An 18316-nucleotide genomic window follows, 5' to 3' on the forward strand; every position below is an offset into this window, starting at 1 on the left:
TTTTTGGGGGGGAGAGAGAGAATTGGCATGCCAGGGCGTCCAGCCACGTAGTTGTACTCCAGATGTGTGCACCTTCTTGTGCGCATGTGTGACCCTGTGAGCTTGCATCATCTTGTGTATCTGGCTTATGTGGAATCTGGAGAGTAGAACATAGGTACTTTAGCTTCCCAGGCAAGTGCCTTAACGGCTAAGCCATCTCTACAGCCCCAGAATGAGTACTTCTCTGATGTTGGTGGTTAGAAGCTTTATTGTCCTGGTATTTGTTGTTCTTACTCTGTGTCCACTTTGTCCATGCTCTGAGTAGAAATATCTCTCTTCTTTGTGTGAATAAGAAAGTAAGTGGGACATGAGATTAATTCATTCCATGCTGCAAAAATATGGAAGCCAAGCCTCTTTAAAAGCCAAAGTGAAACAGTCTGCTCCTCTAAGCCACCTCTATAGCTGTCATCTGTCCTGTGACTTCAGCCCAGAGGCAGGGTTTGGGCTTGGTGTGGATGGATAAACTGTGATGATTCCACAGTGGCAGTGGGTCACCTGCCTCTGGCTACTCTGCTGCCCCTCACTCAGAATGGGCACGTGTCCAGTAGTTCTAGAAAGACACAAAACACCAAGAGTGACCCAAAAGGAAACAAAAACTGAACAGATATGTCATACTAAGAAAGGACATTGAGTAATCAAAAAGCTTCATGCAGAAAACAATTCCCAAACTAGATAGTTTCTCTGATAAGTTAAAGTACAGAATTGACACCAATTCTTCACAAATCATTCTGTAACATGTAATATGAGATAATATGCCCTGATGTATTCTGAAAGTAGTATTACCCTAACTAAAAACTATAAATGTATCACAAGAAAACAAGGCTCCCAAATGATAACCCTCATGAATATTGGCACAAAAATTTTAACAAAATATTTTCAACCAGAACTCTGAAACTTCTAAAATGCTTATGACTAACTTGGAGTTAGCCCAGAGGCACAAGAATATTTCACCATACAGAAACACTAACCAGAGAAAAAGGGCACATCAATATGAAGGACAAAACCTACATGATTGTCTCAACAAATGCAGAAAAAGCATTTATCATGTTGTCATGATAAAACCATTCAACAAACTAGCAATATAAGGGAATGCTGGTGACTTGATGAATGCCATTTAACCCCACCTACAACTAGCATCTTGCATAATAACACATGACTGGAACTTTATCACTTAAAGTGAGGAATAAGAAGGAATATCAGACCTTATCATTTCTCTTCAGCATTCTTTTGAAAGTCCACAGCTGAGTCTTCACAAAAAGTAAATAATATACAGTGGAAGATGAAAAACGATTTCTGTTTACAGAAGCCATAATTTTCTTATGAGAAATCTAAGGAATTCACAGAAAATCTATTAGAATAGATGAGTTTACCAATTGTACAAGGGTCAAGATAAATATACAAAAATCAATTGCATTTCTGGCATAAGCAATAAATAAACTAAAACACAAAGTAAGGATAAAATTTAATTCAAAGTAGTATAAAAGTCAGCCTGTAGAAATAAATTTCAGAAGTGAGCTTCAAGGCAAGTGAATGAAAATCATAAAACACTGTGCAAAGTAACAAATACCTCAAAAAATAGACAGCCATGCCATTGGTTTAGAAGATTTAGCACTAAGATTGCAATACTTTCCTAGTTAAGTCCATTTTCTACCAAATAGTCCTGATGGCTTTTATTCAGAAATTGACAAAAAGATCCTAAGATTCATATAGAAATGCAAAAAAGTCAGATAGACAAACAAATCTAGCAAAATAAGAACAAACTTGGAGAATTCATACTTTCTGATTTCAAATTTTACTCTGAAGCTACAGCATGCAAAAGAATGCGGTGTTCAAATAAGAAAAGAAAATGTAATTAATTGAATAAAATTGAGAGACAAAAGCTAAATCTAGAAGTTGTGTTCAATTGATTTTTATAGGTGGTCAAAATAATCCAATGAAGAAAAAAAAGTATTTCCAATGATGCTTCCCAGAAAATTAATAACTTCATGCGGGGCAGCAAGAAGCCCAGATAAAAAAATAAAGTTAGACCACTAATCTTCCATATGCAAAATTTAATTACCACAGGAACAAAGACCCAAGTAAAAGGTCTATACAAAATTCTTGGAAGGACATATAGGTGTAATACTGTACCCTTATGCAGATAGCACTAACAAAAATATTAGACTTTAAACTTTTTAATTTTTACATATCAAAGTAAGAAGTAAAACCATGGAATGCATAGAATATTTGCAAGTAATATTTCTGATAATGGTCTGCTATCCATAACATAAAAGGCTATCATAATTCAACAACTACATGACAAATAACTCAGTCTTTAAAATTAGAATTATAATTTCCAAATTAACATACAAATATACTATATACATAAAACTGTTCAACAAACTAATAATTAAAATATGTAAACGACACTATACTGGATTAAATTTCAATAGGAAAGGGTTTAATAAAAACAATAATTGTCAGGCTAGAGAGATGGTTCAGTGGCTAAAGACACCTGTTTGCAAAGCCTGATGGCCTGGGTTTGTGTCTTCATAACCCAAGTAAGCCAAATGCACAAAGTGATGCATGCTGAATTTCATATTCAGTGGCAAAAGGATCTGGTATACCAATCTTCCTCTCCCCTTCGCTGCTTGCAAATATTTACAAAATAATAATTATTATCAATAATAGTTTCCAGTAAGACAAGAATCACACTATGCACTAGAGGAAGTGCTAAAATGAATAACATCCATCTATGTTTTATATGCATAATATTTTTTTCAAAACACTTATTTTACTTCCTGCATCCTAAGAAAAGGGCATGCAGAAAGGTTTATCTCAAAGAAATAACAAAGTGGTTTTGTCTTACCAAAGATCTCCTATTTACAAAGAAAAGCTGTTATGACCATGCTCAGAATATTATATATGAAACAAAGCACAGGAGATATTAATGTTGTAATCCTGATCTTATAAAATATATATGCATCAAAAATGTTGGGATGAAATTCATCTAAATATTAACAGTATCTATACATAACAAATGCAGTTCTAGATGGCTGTCACTCCTTTGTATTTGCTTATGGATTTCCAACTGTTAGCCTTGCTCTTGTATTATAGTTTCAGCTGAGGAGCTGACTTGCATGTAAAAGCAGAAGTATCCATCACAGTGTGTGACATGGGATTTTAAGTCAAGAGAAGTGTAAATTATTCAATAGGACAACATCCAGAGAGCAACCCTGAAGCACTGTGGAATTAATTTCCCAAAGCTTCATTGACCACAACTGAAAGTTCTTCTATGTCAGCAATAGTAATTCCATCCAAACAGTTGAAGCCATAAGGAACTCAGCTGTTGTTCTGCATACAACTCTTGCCTCTATTTCATCTGTGGCAACAGCCCTCTTTAAAAATGAATACATCTTGTATACCTCACTGTGGGTTATGGTTAAGTGAATGCAAGGTTAATTTAGGGTTTTCAAAACTTATTGTTTGTTAGAGATGTCTGTTATATGAGCCAAACCACTAAGATAGGAAGATATTAACCCACAACTATTTCATATTTATTTTTATTTTATATCATTTATAATAGCTTATTCTCTTTTATTCCCTCATCCCAGCTCCTGTTACAGTGGGGTTATGTTACTCACTGAAGGGTCAGTCTCTATGGGATAGAGGGGGACCATGCCTCAGGATATTCCTACCCCTTTGCTCTGGGCTCTTTTCTGCCCCACTTTGGCAATATTCCCTGAGCCATAGCAGGCCTGTTGGCAGTCTAATTTAGTGTTGAGCTTTCTGTAGCCTCTGGATTTCTATTTTGATAGGTCTTTATTGATCACTATGTTTATCACCATCAACCTGGGGCTGGTTTTCAGGCTAGCAGTTAAAAAGTATTCATGTTGTCACTGCCTCTACAATTTCCCCTGGGCCATGGCAGATGTGGTAGAGGTGTCGCATCTCATGGTAGGCAGCCGACTAACTTGTCTTATTGGTGGATCGTAGTTTTCCTTCATTTTCTCTGCCATCTATAAAGTAATGCAGACTCTCCAAACAAGAGTGGGAGCAGCTTGCAATAAAGAGTGGTATGCAAATTTGAGAGTCTTATTTTTATTTTATTTTATTTTTTATATTTTTGGTGTGCAAACCCACTCTTCTTTTCCAGAGAGCAGTGAGGGCTTCTCTTGGGAGTATATGAGTTTCCTGACAATGGGATCTTGACTTGGTTTCCAGTACCAAGAATGAGTTCTCTCCCACTGAGTGGGTCTCATGTCCAGAGAACAGTTAGTTACCCACAGAGGCATGACAGTAATGTGCAAGTGTCTACTCCTTGTCTGGCTGGCTGATTTCATCGTCTGTAGGGTCTCCTGCTTATTCATGCTGTTGGTGACCATTGTCCTCCAGCAGCTCCCATAGGACTTTCCAGCACTATGAGGACTATCCAGGAGGGAGGAAGTTTACCTTTCAGTTCTAGCATGATTTTCTGATGTCCTGTGATCACAGCCAGAGGTATCTTCAGCAATAGGGTCCTTCCTTTTAGCTGTTCCAGGTAACCAAGTGTTTTAGAAATGGCTTACATTGTTTTGGTTATGGGTCTAACTAGCCAACAGTTCACTGTGGAGGGCAACCCAATTCTGGGCCTGGGATTTACCAGATAGGGTCCATAATTTTAAAGTTAAGCCTTCCCACCTGACACAACCTTTTTTATTATTATTTTCTTTAATTCAGTAGGGTTTTCTCTTGTTTGGGTAAATGAGAACACATGAAAAGCAAGCATCAGAACTTTGTCATCTTTTTGTATTTCTCAGGTGGTCTTGTAGAATTATTTTCTATCAATGTAGGCTATAGAGACTGAAGAAAGTGGAGCCATTAAGTCTTATGAAATTAAATGAAAACTGTCTTTAGAATAAGAAATTATTTTTGCTATCATTTTCTTTTTTTTTAGAAAAAAGTTTTATTTATTTAAGAGAGAGAGAGAGAGAGAGAGAGAGGAAGAGGCAAATATATATTGAAAGAATGGGCGTGTCAGGACCTCTAGCTACTGCAAGCGAACTCCAGATGCATATGCCCCCATGTGCATCTGGCTTAAATGGGTACTGGGGAATTGAACCTGGGTCCTTGGACTTCAAAGGCAAGCACCTTATCCAATAAGCAATTTCTCCAGCCCTATTATCATTTTCATGATTCAAAATATAAGGCTCAATATGTTTTCCCTTAAAGTATCCCTAAAGGTACTTATATGTGAGTCCCTTCTTTTCAGGAGAAAGGGCTTTTTGTTTGTTTGTTTGATTTAGACTGTAAAGCCAAATTTTGAGTTTTAAGTTAGAACAGACCAATATTCAAATATTTCCATTAAAATAGTGCTACTTTACATATTCCCTATTGTTAAACTAAATACTGTGGGATGCTATGGGACTGAGCACATTGACCATGCAGAGGATTTCACTGAGCTTGAGCTAGCTGCAGAAGACCCTGGAGACAATTAACTAATTAGGGTGCTCACAACCAATTAAGCTGTAACTAACTGACTGGTTGCATAGGCTGCTGCAAATCATCTGATAACGCTGTTTTGTTTGCTTGGCTTCTCTTTTCCTATAAATGCTGTCTGTGAAGGTTACTTGATGCTGTCAGAAACTTCCTTGGTTCTAGTAGCTTCATTTTTAAAATTTTGGTTTGTTTTTATTCAGTGCTCTGTATTAAATTTAGGTTGTCTGGGTGATATTCCTTTTAACACTGTCTCTAAAACCATACAATTAGTGACACTTCCCTTATGAGACTCTAATAAAATTGCTCATTTAAATAATGGTATTAGGCAATGATCTGTAATAAATCTGTTTTTGTACTTCATGTGAAATCATGTCCTGAAATACCATAATGTTATATTAAATAGTAAAACACTAACTTTTAAAAGCATTTAGTTTGGGGGAAAAAATTTAGCTCACGTTTGCTGATTCATCAGTGCTAAATAAGCGGAATGTAAGGACAGAACCTATGCCAGTAGGTATTTGGCAGACAGAAAGTATTCTGAGTCACAATTACTATAGATAGAGCGAAAGGAGCAAGCACATGGGTCTTAAATTCAGTTTCTTCTTGCTTGTCAACAGTGTTTTCCATCTGCATATTACCTTCTGTAGTAAGCTGGAGGCAAGAGTGCTATAGGAAAAGACCCTTAGTGCGCATATCTTACTCTGTTTCTCTGTGAGCTTTGTTATCAGATCACTGCTGCAGCACAGCACTGACTGTTCTTCCACTGCACACACAGTGAATTCTTGTGAAGGTGGATGGCTAAACATGCACTTAAAGTGGTCACACTGTAGACAAAAGGTAGAGCTCAGGGTTAAAGTTTGGTGCCTCTCATGCAGCCATGGAAATGGACCACAAGCACAGAGTGGCCAATACCCCAAGATTCAAATGGGCAGGACCTCCAGTGTTCAGGAACACACAGAAGAATCTTCTTTCCTGCAACAGTAAGAGTCATTGTATTTTTTAATTGAGGCAAAAGTAACATAGCATATAATTGACCACTTATAGTATTCCATTATAATCCTTTTAATTTCAAATCAGTAATGAGATCTCTGCTTTTATTCCCTATTCTGATACTGATTCCATTTTTCCTATTTTTTTGTCATTCTAACTAAAAGTTTATCAGTGTTTTGAGCTTTAACAAAGGCCAACTTAGATTTATTGATTGTATCTACTATTTTATATTCATTTCATTCGTTCCTCACTCTAACATCATTTCTTTTCCTCAGATGCTTTGAGTTTCTTACAGTAAAATTTGAGGCTATTAATTGATTTCTTCTTTTATTATACTGTTATTTGTCACTTTAAATCCTTTCTAGTCATTTCATTTGTTAGAATTCCCAAGTTTTGATGTTTGTATGTATAAATGGGATTTATCAGTTTAGATAGAGAGTGGTTTTTAAAACTATGTGTATCTAGTTTAGACAGAGAGAAGATGATTTACAAAACTGTGTATATATAGTTTAGATAGAAAGAGAATGGTTCGCAAAAGTATGTGTATCTAATTTAGATAGAGAGAGGATGGTGTGAAAAACTATGTGTATCTAGTTTAGGTAGTGGATGGTGTGAAAAACTAGGGGTACCAAGATGAGAGAAAAAAAGTTCATGTTAAAGTAAGGCAGATGTGCCATGTTGGAAGGAGTCACTTCATGTTGTTTTGTAATAGCAACATGGTTCTGACAAGCTAATAATTTCCCTTTGGTAAAATACTAAAGCCTACTCATGGGAGAGTAAGAGGATAGTTTTGTCAAGATTATAACACTTGTTGATTATAAATGACCCCCAACAGTGGGTCTTGGAATTCTCTTCTATACATTAATAGGCTTGGAGCAGATAATCTTGAAAGTTCCCCACAACTCCAACCATTGCTAGAGTTGTATTCATTACCTTCTCAGATTTAGGACACATTACCTGGCCAGAAGAAACTTAAGGAAGAGTTTATTTTTACTTACAGTTTTAGAGAGGAGAGTCCATGATAGACTGGCTATGAAAACTCAAAGCCTCAGTGACCTACTTCCTCCAGAAAGGATCTACTTCCTAAAGGTTCAACAATCTTTCTAAACAGTGCCACCAGCTAGGGACCAGCATTCAGACACATGAGTCTATGGGGCATTTTTAACATTCAAGTCACAACACCATCAAAGATTGACTTGTAACAATTTCTGTTTTGTTTTTGAAGTAAGTCTCACTCTAGTTCAGACTGACCTGGAACTCAATCTGTAGTCCCAGGCTGGCCTTGAACTCACAGTGCTCCTCCTACCTCTGACTCCTGAGAACTAAGATTAAAAGTGTGCACCACCACACTAGCGACTTGTAACACTTTTGCCTCCTTTTATTTTTTTCCTTTCCTCGGTCACCAGTACTCCCTATTCTACTTATGATAAAGTAAGAAGACAGGATGTGAGCTATGAGAACACAAGTAGATCACTGAAACTGACAAACACTTTAGAACACACAACTGAGAATACTTAAAATAACAATAATGTACTTGTAATAATCTGGTTACACTTTATGTTTGATAAATATCTAATGACTATTTTTATCTAGGTGATGACAATCTGTTTTCATACTTATTTAAAAATCTATCCAATGGCCATAAAACAGCTTTAATTCACTTCTGGAAATGGTTCTTTTTAATTTATTTTTATTATTTTTTTTTTTGAGGCAGGGCTTCACTCTACGCCAGTCTAACCTGGAACTCACTCTGTAGCCCAGACTGGCCTCAAACTCATGGTGATCCTACTGATGCAGAATTTGGGGTTCAAGAGGGGTCCGGTGCATGTACCCCAAGTTTTGGGTTCTATCCTACCTTTAATAAATGATTGATAAACACAGATCCAAGAAGGATAAATTATGGATTATTAAGCATATTGAGGGGAAAATCATAAATTATAGGACTAACTAATGGAGAAATCCCAAATTGTGGGGTTTAGGAAACATCCTCTCACATGGAAACTGCATAGTTTATAAGGTTCAATTAAGAGACATGAGAGTTTGGGGGGTGGATTGGGACTACAGCCACAAGCATATGGATTTAAGAGAACCTGAGGCTTTTAAAGAGATTAAAGTTGCTGGCACGTGGAAAGTAGAATCTAGGAGCTTATGTAGAGAACCCTGGGGAGAAACAATACATGGTAGACTCAGAAACTAGAGGAAAATCATGCATGTAATCAAAGTGAAAAGTTACCCCAAACTGTAAAGCAGACACAAGCAGAAATGTCATCCAAACCAAGAAACAGTTTTATGCTCCGCCCCCCACCCCGCCAGCCAGGCTGGGTGACGGGGAAGCCAGACTCATGTATATCCTTGTGGCCCTAGCAAAGAGAGGCAGGCAGGCCTAGCAGTGAAAGAGAGCTGAGCTGAGCCCAGTGGAGCAGGACATAGTTTTTGACAGAAAGAAGACAAGAGCCCTCATAGGCAAGGGAAAGACCTGATTGGTTGGTAGATTGAGGGTGGATTGAGCCCATTCAGGGCTGTCTGTCTAGGTAGCATGCTGTACTGAGGGCGATGTAGATCAGTCCCATTAGACAAATTCCATTGCTGTGGTGGCATCTCATGGTTCGCTATGAGCCTCAACCCCTAGCTGAAGTGTCTTAAAAAGCTAGCTTTCTCCTGTCTTCCTTCACTTCTACTTCTGTCTCCTGAGTGCTGGGATTAAAGGTATGGGCCACCATGGCTGGCTGGAAATGAATTTAAAAAAAATGATGAAAAGTTAAATGAGCACAGGGACTTGTTATCATTGAGAGCCAAATGACAGGCAGTGACCCTCAGTCCTTTCACAGGGGGAATTTTTGTCAAGAATCAAGCGATTTCACTATGGGAATCTGTCGCCTGATACCTTTCATAACCAGCAGCATTCTCTGAGTATTCCATGAAGGGAGGATGGCTAACAGAAATGAAGCTCAAACGGAGATCTGGAGGGAAGTGGGATTATTCTAATGACAGTAATAGAAAAGCAGGCTGGATCCGTTCACGACATGCATTTGCACTCCTCTTAGTAAATAAAAGTAATGCTGCAAAAATCATAAATGCATGAGAATGTTCTGAGAATGGCAAGCTTTCTACTACCAGAGGCTTCATATCCTGGCACTAGTGTAATTGAAACTCAAGACTCTATCTTGCAGGCCTGAGCAGACGATTGGAAAGGCACCTGTACCCCTATCAAGCCTGTTGGGAGTAACCGTTCAGACAGATGACCCCTCGGACAAAGGGCCCTGCCGGATGGTAGGAAGGAGAAAATAGTGAGAGATAAGGCCACTGAATTAAAAAAGGACCAATTTTAGAGACCTTATTGACAGTATAGAGGAGCTAATGTTGGGTGGAAGGCCACGGGAGATTAATCAACAGGAGAGGAGCATGAACACAAGGATGGTACAACAAAAGCATGCAGGTTTGGGGAACTCTGTGGATGACAGGTGAAAAGCACCAGTGAGGGGGCCAGTTAGGAAGTAACTGGAGGAATAGGTTGGTGGCCAGGAGCTTTAAGGTGGCAGTGAAGATGAACAAAAATAGAAAGTTCTAGCCAGGTGTGGTGGCGCACGCCCTTAATCCCAGAACTCGGGAGGAAGAGGTCGGAGGATCGCTGTGCGTTTGAGGCCACCCTGAGAATTCAGAGTGAATTCCAGGCCAGCCTAGACTAGACTGAAACCCTACCTCAAAAAAAAAAAAAAAAAAAAAACATAGAAAATTCTGAAGGACATTCAAGACACAGATGTTCAAGAGCTTAAATTCTTGATGAGTTATTTAATTGCTAGGGTGTGGCTGAGGGAAAACAATAAAAATTTATCCCTAGGCCTGTGGATTATGTAGCTAGGCTGCACTATTCATGGAGATCGGTGAAAGAAGCAGCCAAGTGAAAGAAGAAGGAGTCATTTTGTTTGGAGATCAGTTCATGTTCAATAGGCCATCAAGCATATAGACCTTGGGGTCTGGAAAGAGATCTGAATTTCTGAAGTGAAGATGTAGATTTTGGACTTGCTGGCAGGTAGAAGGCAGCTGAAATAGGAGAGGATGTAATTGCTTGGGTGAGATATGTAAAATCAGAATCCAAATGGTGACATTTAGAAAATCTTTGAAAAGCCTTGACACGTAGGGGGAAGACTGAGCAGGATGAATCAGTGGCAGACTCTGAAAAGCTGCCAAGGAAAGGAAGGAAGAAAGTGAGGATACTGGGACACAGTGGGAGCCAACGCTTCAGCCATGCCCAAAGCCGGGGAAGATTGAGTGAAGCAAGGAGTGAACAATGCTAACTAGAACTTGTAAGGAAGCAGCTGGTAACCTACATGCCAGTCCTTATAGAAGAGTCATGGGAGTTAAGTTAGAAATGTGTGGGAAGTGAGAACACAGAGAGGCAGAGAACCATAGTGATAGACAACACCCGGCTCCCCCAGTACCCATCATTTGCATGATTGACATAAACATAAACGTATATAATAATGTCAATGAAAGTATACTTTAAATAGGCCTCTGCACTTAAAATTCTCTTCTTCACAAATAATGAAGCCCTCTGAACAGATGGTCACCTGGAAATTTGTCTGTGAAAAAGTCATCTATACTAGATTAATTAATAACTGTGTTTCTTAAAGCCACGTTTCATAAAAGTATTTGTCTAGCAATTCTTTTTTAGAATTTTGTTTCTAGGAGTGAATGAACCAAGAGCTTGTTTACAAAAGATGTAGCAATGTGCCCTCATTTTCTAAGGCAGTGCTAGAAAAGGCACCTGGGGATCCTCAGGCAGGACTTCAGAGCTGCATTAGGGTTGTTTTTACTTGAAAGTCCATGAAATCAATGAGAGAGTCAGGAAGGTTCACTTTTGTGTGGTTATTTCTTTCTCTTCCCTCTCTGACATTGAGGCTGTGGACTTTATAGCAATCATGAATTATCAGAATATGCAATAAACACTCAAGGGTTATCTGGAAAACATGGGCATTTCTGGTCATTTAGAAATGGGATTATATAGTATTCCTCTGCAATCAAAATTCATCTAGTTAAGTATTTTAAAGGAGACTGAATAAATCCACTATGAAATTTAGAGTCCCAATGAAGATTGTAAAACTTTTAAGTATCAGGAAATGAAACTATTTCCTACATCTTTGTCATGGACATTAGTACATACAGCTGTTTTTCTCAAAAATAGTGGTTCTCAAACCGTTAAAAAATCCTTGCAGTGACTAGAAAAACACCCAGAAGTCTGAGACATCAAGGGCCAAACTCGTTTTTCTGCAAAGCGGTTCCATCCGCCATCTTCAGGATAACTTATATTTCTCTGCTCTACACTCTGTGAATCCTTTGAACTAGAATACATCCTCACATCTTGTCACTTTCCTCCATTACTAAGTATTGATCTCTATCAAGGCTCAAATCACATGCCACATTTTTCTCTTAAGTTAGAAGAAAATGTCTGTAGCACATAACTATATGCTGTTTTATACAGGACAATTTCAATGATTTCTACTTAGGTTGTAATCTATTAGAATGATGCTTCTTAATTTTTTCCCTCTAATGACTCATTTGCCTGATAAATTTGTATGCAAACCCAGGTTTAAAGATAAATAAAATAAGAAAACAATTCAAACATTTACTGGTGATAAATAAGAAAGAAATTTAGTGCATGTGCTTGCCTTGCACACTTGAAGTCTTGGGTTGTATGGCCATCACTGAAAAAAATAAAAGAACTTTATTTTTAAACAATTATTTGGTATACATATAATTTATTAAAGATGAAATCAAGTTTGAATATTAATACTAATTAGATGCATATGTTTATTTTGTATAAAGAATTAAATCTTGGATGAATATTTGATACTGTAGGAAAAGTACATCTTCAGTGTTCAGATTTGATGGATATTTTGATTTTAGATTCATCAGCACTGAGAGCACTGCTGTGTTTAAGGACATGGTATAAAATGGTAGGAGTATGTTTAGAGTCATTTAAAAAAATTGTTGCAAATTCTGCCCCAATCCCAACCCAAATTCATTAATGAATTCTTAATAACACTTTTAATTCAGCAACTCAAATAGTAATTTTAAAATCAAACATCTTACAATACATTTCAAAGATATGCTAACTTGGTAGGTACAAGGTTGAGGAATGATGGCAGAAAATTGCTTCGTGAAGTTAAGCCATTCTGATGAGCACTTCCAGAACACCTCAGATACACTGAACGTTTGATTTTTAATTAAATCTCAGGCGTCGTGTGTTCAGAAACCTTTTACTGCGGCCATTCTCTTTCAAAACCTCCACCTTCAGCTCCCTGATCTCATGTGGGATCATGGCACAAGGTTTTAGAGGCTGTGTTGTAGAAGATAGGAATATATAAACCCTCCCGTGATCCCTGAATGATGTGTGGTATGTAGACAGTGCTCTTTGATTGTTATGATAAATTAATTGATATTCCACTTAAGACTAAAATTAGAATTTGGAATAATTTTCTCTTTTTCTACACTAGCTAAAACACAGAAGACCAGCAAAGAAGATCATATTTTCTCTTTGGATGACCTAGCCCTTTTCATAGAATTCATCCTAGTACAGCCAGAAACAATTGTGTGTATTTAGTGACTGCAAAAGTCTCCTTCATAAACTAACATTCAAATTATAAAAATACTATTTTTTCACCGGGTGTGGTGGCGCATGCCTTTAATCCCAACACTCAGGAGGCAGAGGTGGGAGGATTGCTGTGAGTTCAAGGCCACCCTGAGACTCCATAGTGAATTCCAGGTCAGCCTGGGCTACAGTGAGACCCTACCTCGAAAAACCAAAAAAATAAAAATAAAAATACTATTTTTTCAAAAAATTTCTGTCAGTTTTAATGCAGAATTCCTTTGAGTTTTTTTCATCTATTAAATTACAATGAAAGATTTCTTGCCCAAAATCATTGGGATTAATAATTGGCCTAGTTATTGATAAAGTTGTTTAGTACTGGAGAGATGGCTCAACAGTTAAGGTCCTTGCTTGTAAAGCCTGATGAGCTGGGTTTTATTTCCCAGTAACTAAATAAAGCCAGATGCACAAAGTGGCACTGCATCTGGAGTTTGTTTGGAGGGGCAGAAGGCTCTGGCACACCCATTCTCTCTTCCTCTGTCTCTCTCTCTCTCTCTCCTTAAAAATGCATAAATAAAAATAAAAATAAAAAAGTTGTTTAAAGGAAGATGGCATGTATAAATTCCATGACTACAACACCAAAAATAGTTAGCTCTGTTTTTTGTTTGCATTGTTTTGGGAAAGTCACTTCTTTGGCCATGGGTCTGATGTAATGTGCATTGTTTTTCTAGCATCGCTGACTAACTGTAATGTCTCCTACACTGTGTTGTAGTAACAACATCACATCCTAGTGTTGGTTGTTAAAATAGGAGGAATAACACAAAGATTTTTTTTTCAAAATAATCTGAATATAGGATTTTTAATGATGTGTATGTTTATTGACTACATGTATTTGTGAAAGCTAAAAATAAACAGTAAGTTGGAGAGCTTCTTAAAAGGAGAGTACTTTGACACTGTTATGCCCTTCCATGGTAGTGATATGTGATATGTCTCTGACATTTGCCACAGAAAAATTGAAGATAGATATTTTATTCACAATCAAATAAATTTATCCTCTGCGCCATGGTGGGTTTAAAGACACTGAGGGAAAAGTATAAAGAACAATTTGAACCAGACATGCGGGCACACGCCTTTGATCCCAGCACTCGGGCAGCAGAGGTAGAAGGATGGCTGTGAGTTCAGGGCCAGCTTGAGACTACATAGTGAATTCCAGGTCAACCTGGGCTAGAGTAAGACCCTACCTCAAAAAAAAAAGAACAAATTGATGCAACATAAGTAATTTGAGAACTACCAAATGTCTATTTTAACAGGAAAATTAACATAAAATTTATGGATTTTTCTCAAGTAGGTGTTTTCCTTCATTTATGGTTTTCTAATGATTTTTACATGTGCATACGTGTGTGTGTGGTATATGAACATGTGGAGAGATGCACTCCCAGACATGTCGGGTACATAGGAGAGCATTGGATGTCCTTTATCTCTAATCCAGGTATTTCCTTAAGATAAGAGTCTCTTTCTGAATGCTAATCTTCTAAATGACCTTGAATTCACTTTACCTAGTGTTTGTGTTTCTTGCTTTCAAAATCATGGTTTTTGTAATATTACATTAGTTTAATAATATGATAAAATGACTATGAAGAAATGTCAGAAATAGTGAAGTCTAGAAAATGTGTATGTGTGTGTATGTGTGAACATGCGCGTGGGTGCATATTCTCATGTGCATGTGGATGTCAGAGTACAAATTTGGTTTTCAAACCTTGCCTTCCACCTTGTTTGAGGCAGGGTCATTCATTGTTTGTTAGGCTAGGTGGCCTGTGAGCTTCTAGGAGATTCTCTTATGTCTGCCTGTCTTCTTTCCATAATCATGCTGAGATTGTAGATACTAGTGTTAGAGTGTCTGGCTTCAAGTGGGTTCTGGGCATCCAAATTCAGCCTCTCACATTTGCTTTCTCACCAGCCCCAGAAAAAATATTTTTAGTAGCATCCTATTAAGAGTAAAACCCTGGGCTGGAGAGATGGCTTAGCGGTTAAGTGCTTGCCTGTGAAGCCTAAGGACCCTGGTTCGAGGCTCGGTTCCCCAGGTCCCACGTTAGCCAGATGCACAAGGGGGCGCATGATTCTGGAGTTCGTTTGCAGAGGCTGGAAGCCCTGGCGCGCCCATTCTCTCTCTCTCCCTCTACCTGTCTTTCTCTCTGTGTCTGTCGCTCTCAAATAAATAAATTAAAAAATTAAAAAAAAAAGAGTAAAACCCTACCTTGAAAAAACAAATATAATCATAATAACTGGCTCAAGGAACTCATGTTGGAAAATCTAAGTACATACTTTCAGTGCTATTTTTAATTTTATTTATTTATTTATTTAATAGAGAGAGAGAAAAAAAGAGAAAGAGAATGGGTGCACCAGCCCCTCTAGCAACTGCAAATCAACTCCAGATGCATGCACCCCCATGTGCATCAGGCTTATGTGGGATCAGGGAATTGAGCCTGGGTCCTTAGGCTTTGCAGGCAAGCGTCTTAACCACTGAAAAATCTCTTCAGTCCCAGAGCTATTTTTGAATCCCCAGAAACCCTATTTATCTGAACAATAGTTAAGTTACCTATGGATCTTTTTAAAGTCCTGAGAATTTTTGTTGAAATACTATAGTACTGTGAGGAATCCCATCATATGTGCTATTAGTCTCTAAAGCAGAATGTTCAGTTTGCCATGAGAGGTTAAACTGAAATGAAATGAAATAAAAATATGAACAATAGTATTTCTGTTTCTCTTGTATTAAATCTGCTCAAGTATGTTGGGTTTAAATTTCACCTAGAAAAATATCACTATGGAAGTGTTAGTGCTGAGTTGATGGTGTACCTCACATTCTGGTTTTCTTCATTTCCAGAGTTCTGAAGGTGTTTCTTTCACGAACAGCCCAAAGAATCCCATACATGACAGGTGGTCGGGTCATGAGGATGCTCGCGGTAATACTGTTGGTAGTGTTTTGGTTTCTTGTCGGCTGGACGTCATCTGTGAGCCAAAACCTGGAGAGGCAGATCTCACTTGTTGGCCAGGGTCAAACATCTGATCACCTCATCTTCAACATGTGCCTCCTTGACCGCTGGGACTACATGACAGCAGTCGGTAAGTGAGCAAGTGCCGTGTGTGACTGCGTTGTCCTTTTCATGACAACATTAAAATTAACCCCTTCAAGTGGCTTACCAAGTCCTTTTATAAAGTAGAAAAAAAATTACTTAATATGGTTCTGGCAGAAACCACTTTCTGAAAATTATTATAATGCTATGTGGAGGGCAATCTTTTTTTTTGGAGATTTCTATAGTGTATTCAAAGCAATGTAGCTTTATTGAAAAAAAAATGTAACCATGTAAATGAAAATGGAGAAATGCTATGAATAAAGGCAACTGCAGTAGTTTCAGTGGAAATCCAGTAATGCAATGAGCAAACCATGCTATCTGAAGATAGTAAGAGTTAAGTGGCAGAGCCAGGGAAATGTGGAAGGACACATCATGACTAAGGATAAAACCGTAGAGCACTCTTCTGACCCTACCCCCAGATAAGGAAAACAAAAAGAAAAGGAAAAAAGAAGGAAAGAAAATCCATAAGAACACTTTCACAGTGGGCTTTTTTTCTAAAACCAAGCCTGTAAAGATGGAAAAAGCAAATGTTTTGTATTTTGTCATTTCCCTTAGTAAGCCATACAGGGGCAGATGTAAAAATTTAAATAAGAGTTTAATAAACATTTTTGGTCCCCTTGATTTTGGCAATTGTTGATTATATATTCTCATCCAGTTTCTTTCTTTCTTTATTTTTGCTAGAGGCTAATAAAATATGTATTTGTTAATTTATAATTCAAATGGAAATATTATTCTGGACAAGATATATTAGTACATTTACAGACCTGATACTGTAGATATAGGGATGGCTAGAGTGATGACCAATAAAGTTTATCTTTGTATTTACAAGCCTGAATTTGAATTTAGTCACCATAGGAAAATTAAAAGCTTTATATTAATATAAAATTTATATGCAGCAGAAACATTTAATTTTTTATTTTGTGTTCTTTAATCCAAGTTAACTGAAGTGGGAAAAGACATTTCCTTGTAATATTAAATATACTCACTAGATTTCTGTTTAACAACAACAAAAAACAATAAAACTCAAAATACATTATGATACTAACAAGTAGAGAGTACAGCCTATTTATCTAACATTTTCAATTATTACATATTAATTTCATATGTGTTCAAGACTTTAAAGTTTATCTTGCCTCTGAAAAAATGTTTTTATTTCTTGAGCAGAAGTAGAGATGCATCACTAACAATAATTGCAATTCAATTTATAAACTTAATTAGAATGTAAAGATAATACACAATCAGTAGTATTTACCACCTGTAATTTCTCTGTGTGGAATACTTTCTGGGATATATAAAATGTATGGAGGCCTCTGTCATCATCAAGTGTTTAATCTTCGTTATGCAGAGAATAAGAATTGTTACAAATTATTATTAAGGAAATTTAAATAACAAGACTGCTGGTTCAATAATAGCTCAATGAAGGAAGACAAAAGTTTGGACTAGAACCCAGAAATCTTTATAAATGAGTACTTTGAACCATGGATAACATATGGGTTATTATAAAGAAGCACAGAGAACATTCCATTTGATAGGATGAGTTGCAGTTAGAAGTGGGTGGGAATTGTTTGAAACATGTAGGAAATGTAAAACAATTTATAATACATAATTTTAGGATACATTATGAATGGTGCACCACAGTTAGTTTGTTGAAAGCATCGGAAATTTAGAGAACCAGGAAAATGATAGAACAAACCAATAAATTAATTCTTGATTGCTTTCATCTTGTTGTTTTTATTAAAAGTAAAATGCGCCAAGTTCACGGATTTGTGGGTTGGAGTACTGAGATGTGATAAAGATTTACAACAGTGGTTCTCAAACATGGATCCAACAGTGGCATCCCCTGGGCACTTGTTAGAATTGCTCAGTCCTAGGTCTCATTCCAGCTTTATTTAGTCATCACTTGGTGTAGTTATGGGTGCTTGAAAAGACTCCTGGTGAATGTAGTGTTACTCTAACACACAGAGCCTTAGGCTATGAGGGCACAATCAGGTGGACTTGCCCAATATTCTAATAACTATCCTCCGTTGTGCTCTGACCATCCCATAACATGATGAGAACCATGGGAATGTTCGTCACAGTGACCCTTTCCAGTTTATTTCTCTCCCTTGCAGCA

At 37.3% G+C, this 18316-nt stretch overlaps 1 protein-coding gene across 1 annotated transcript in view; it reads left to right on the forward strand.

Annotated features, from left to right (window-relative positions):
* The window catches only part of Gpr158 (G protein-coupled receptor 158), a 344357-nt gene that overhangs the window by 304080 nt on the left and 21961 nt on the right, over window positions 1–18316 (forward strand). The window contains exon 7 of the mRNA XM_004659673.3: window positions 15954–16192. Coding sequence (XP_004659730.3) covers window positions 15954–16192 — 239 coding nt within the window. The remainder of the gene's footprint in view (window positions 1–15953; window positions 16193–18316) is intronic.

Source organism: Jaculus jaculus, chromosome 5 (assembly GCF_020740685.1).
Source record: "Jaculus jaculus isolate mJacJac1 chromosome 5, mJacJac1.mat.Y.cur, whole genome shotgun sequence".
Taxonomy (NCBI): Eukaryota; Metazoa; Chordata; class Mammalia; order Rodentia; family Dipodidae; genus Jaculus; species Jaculus jaculus.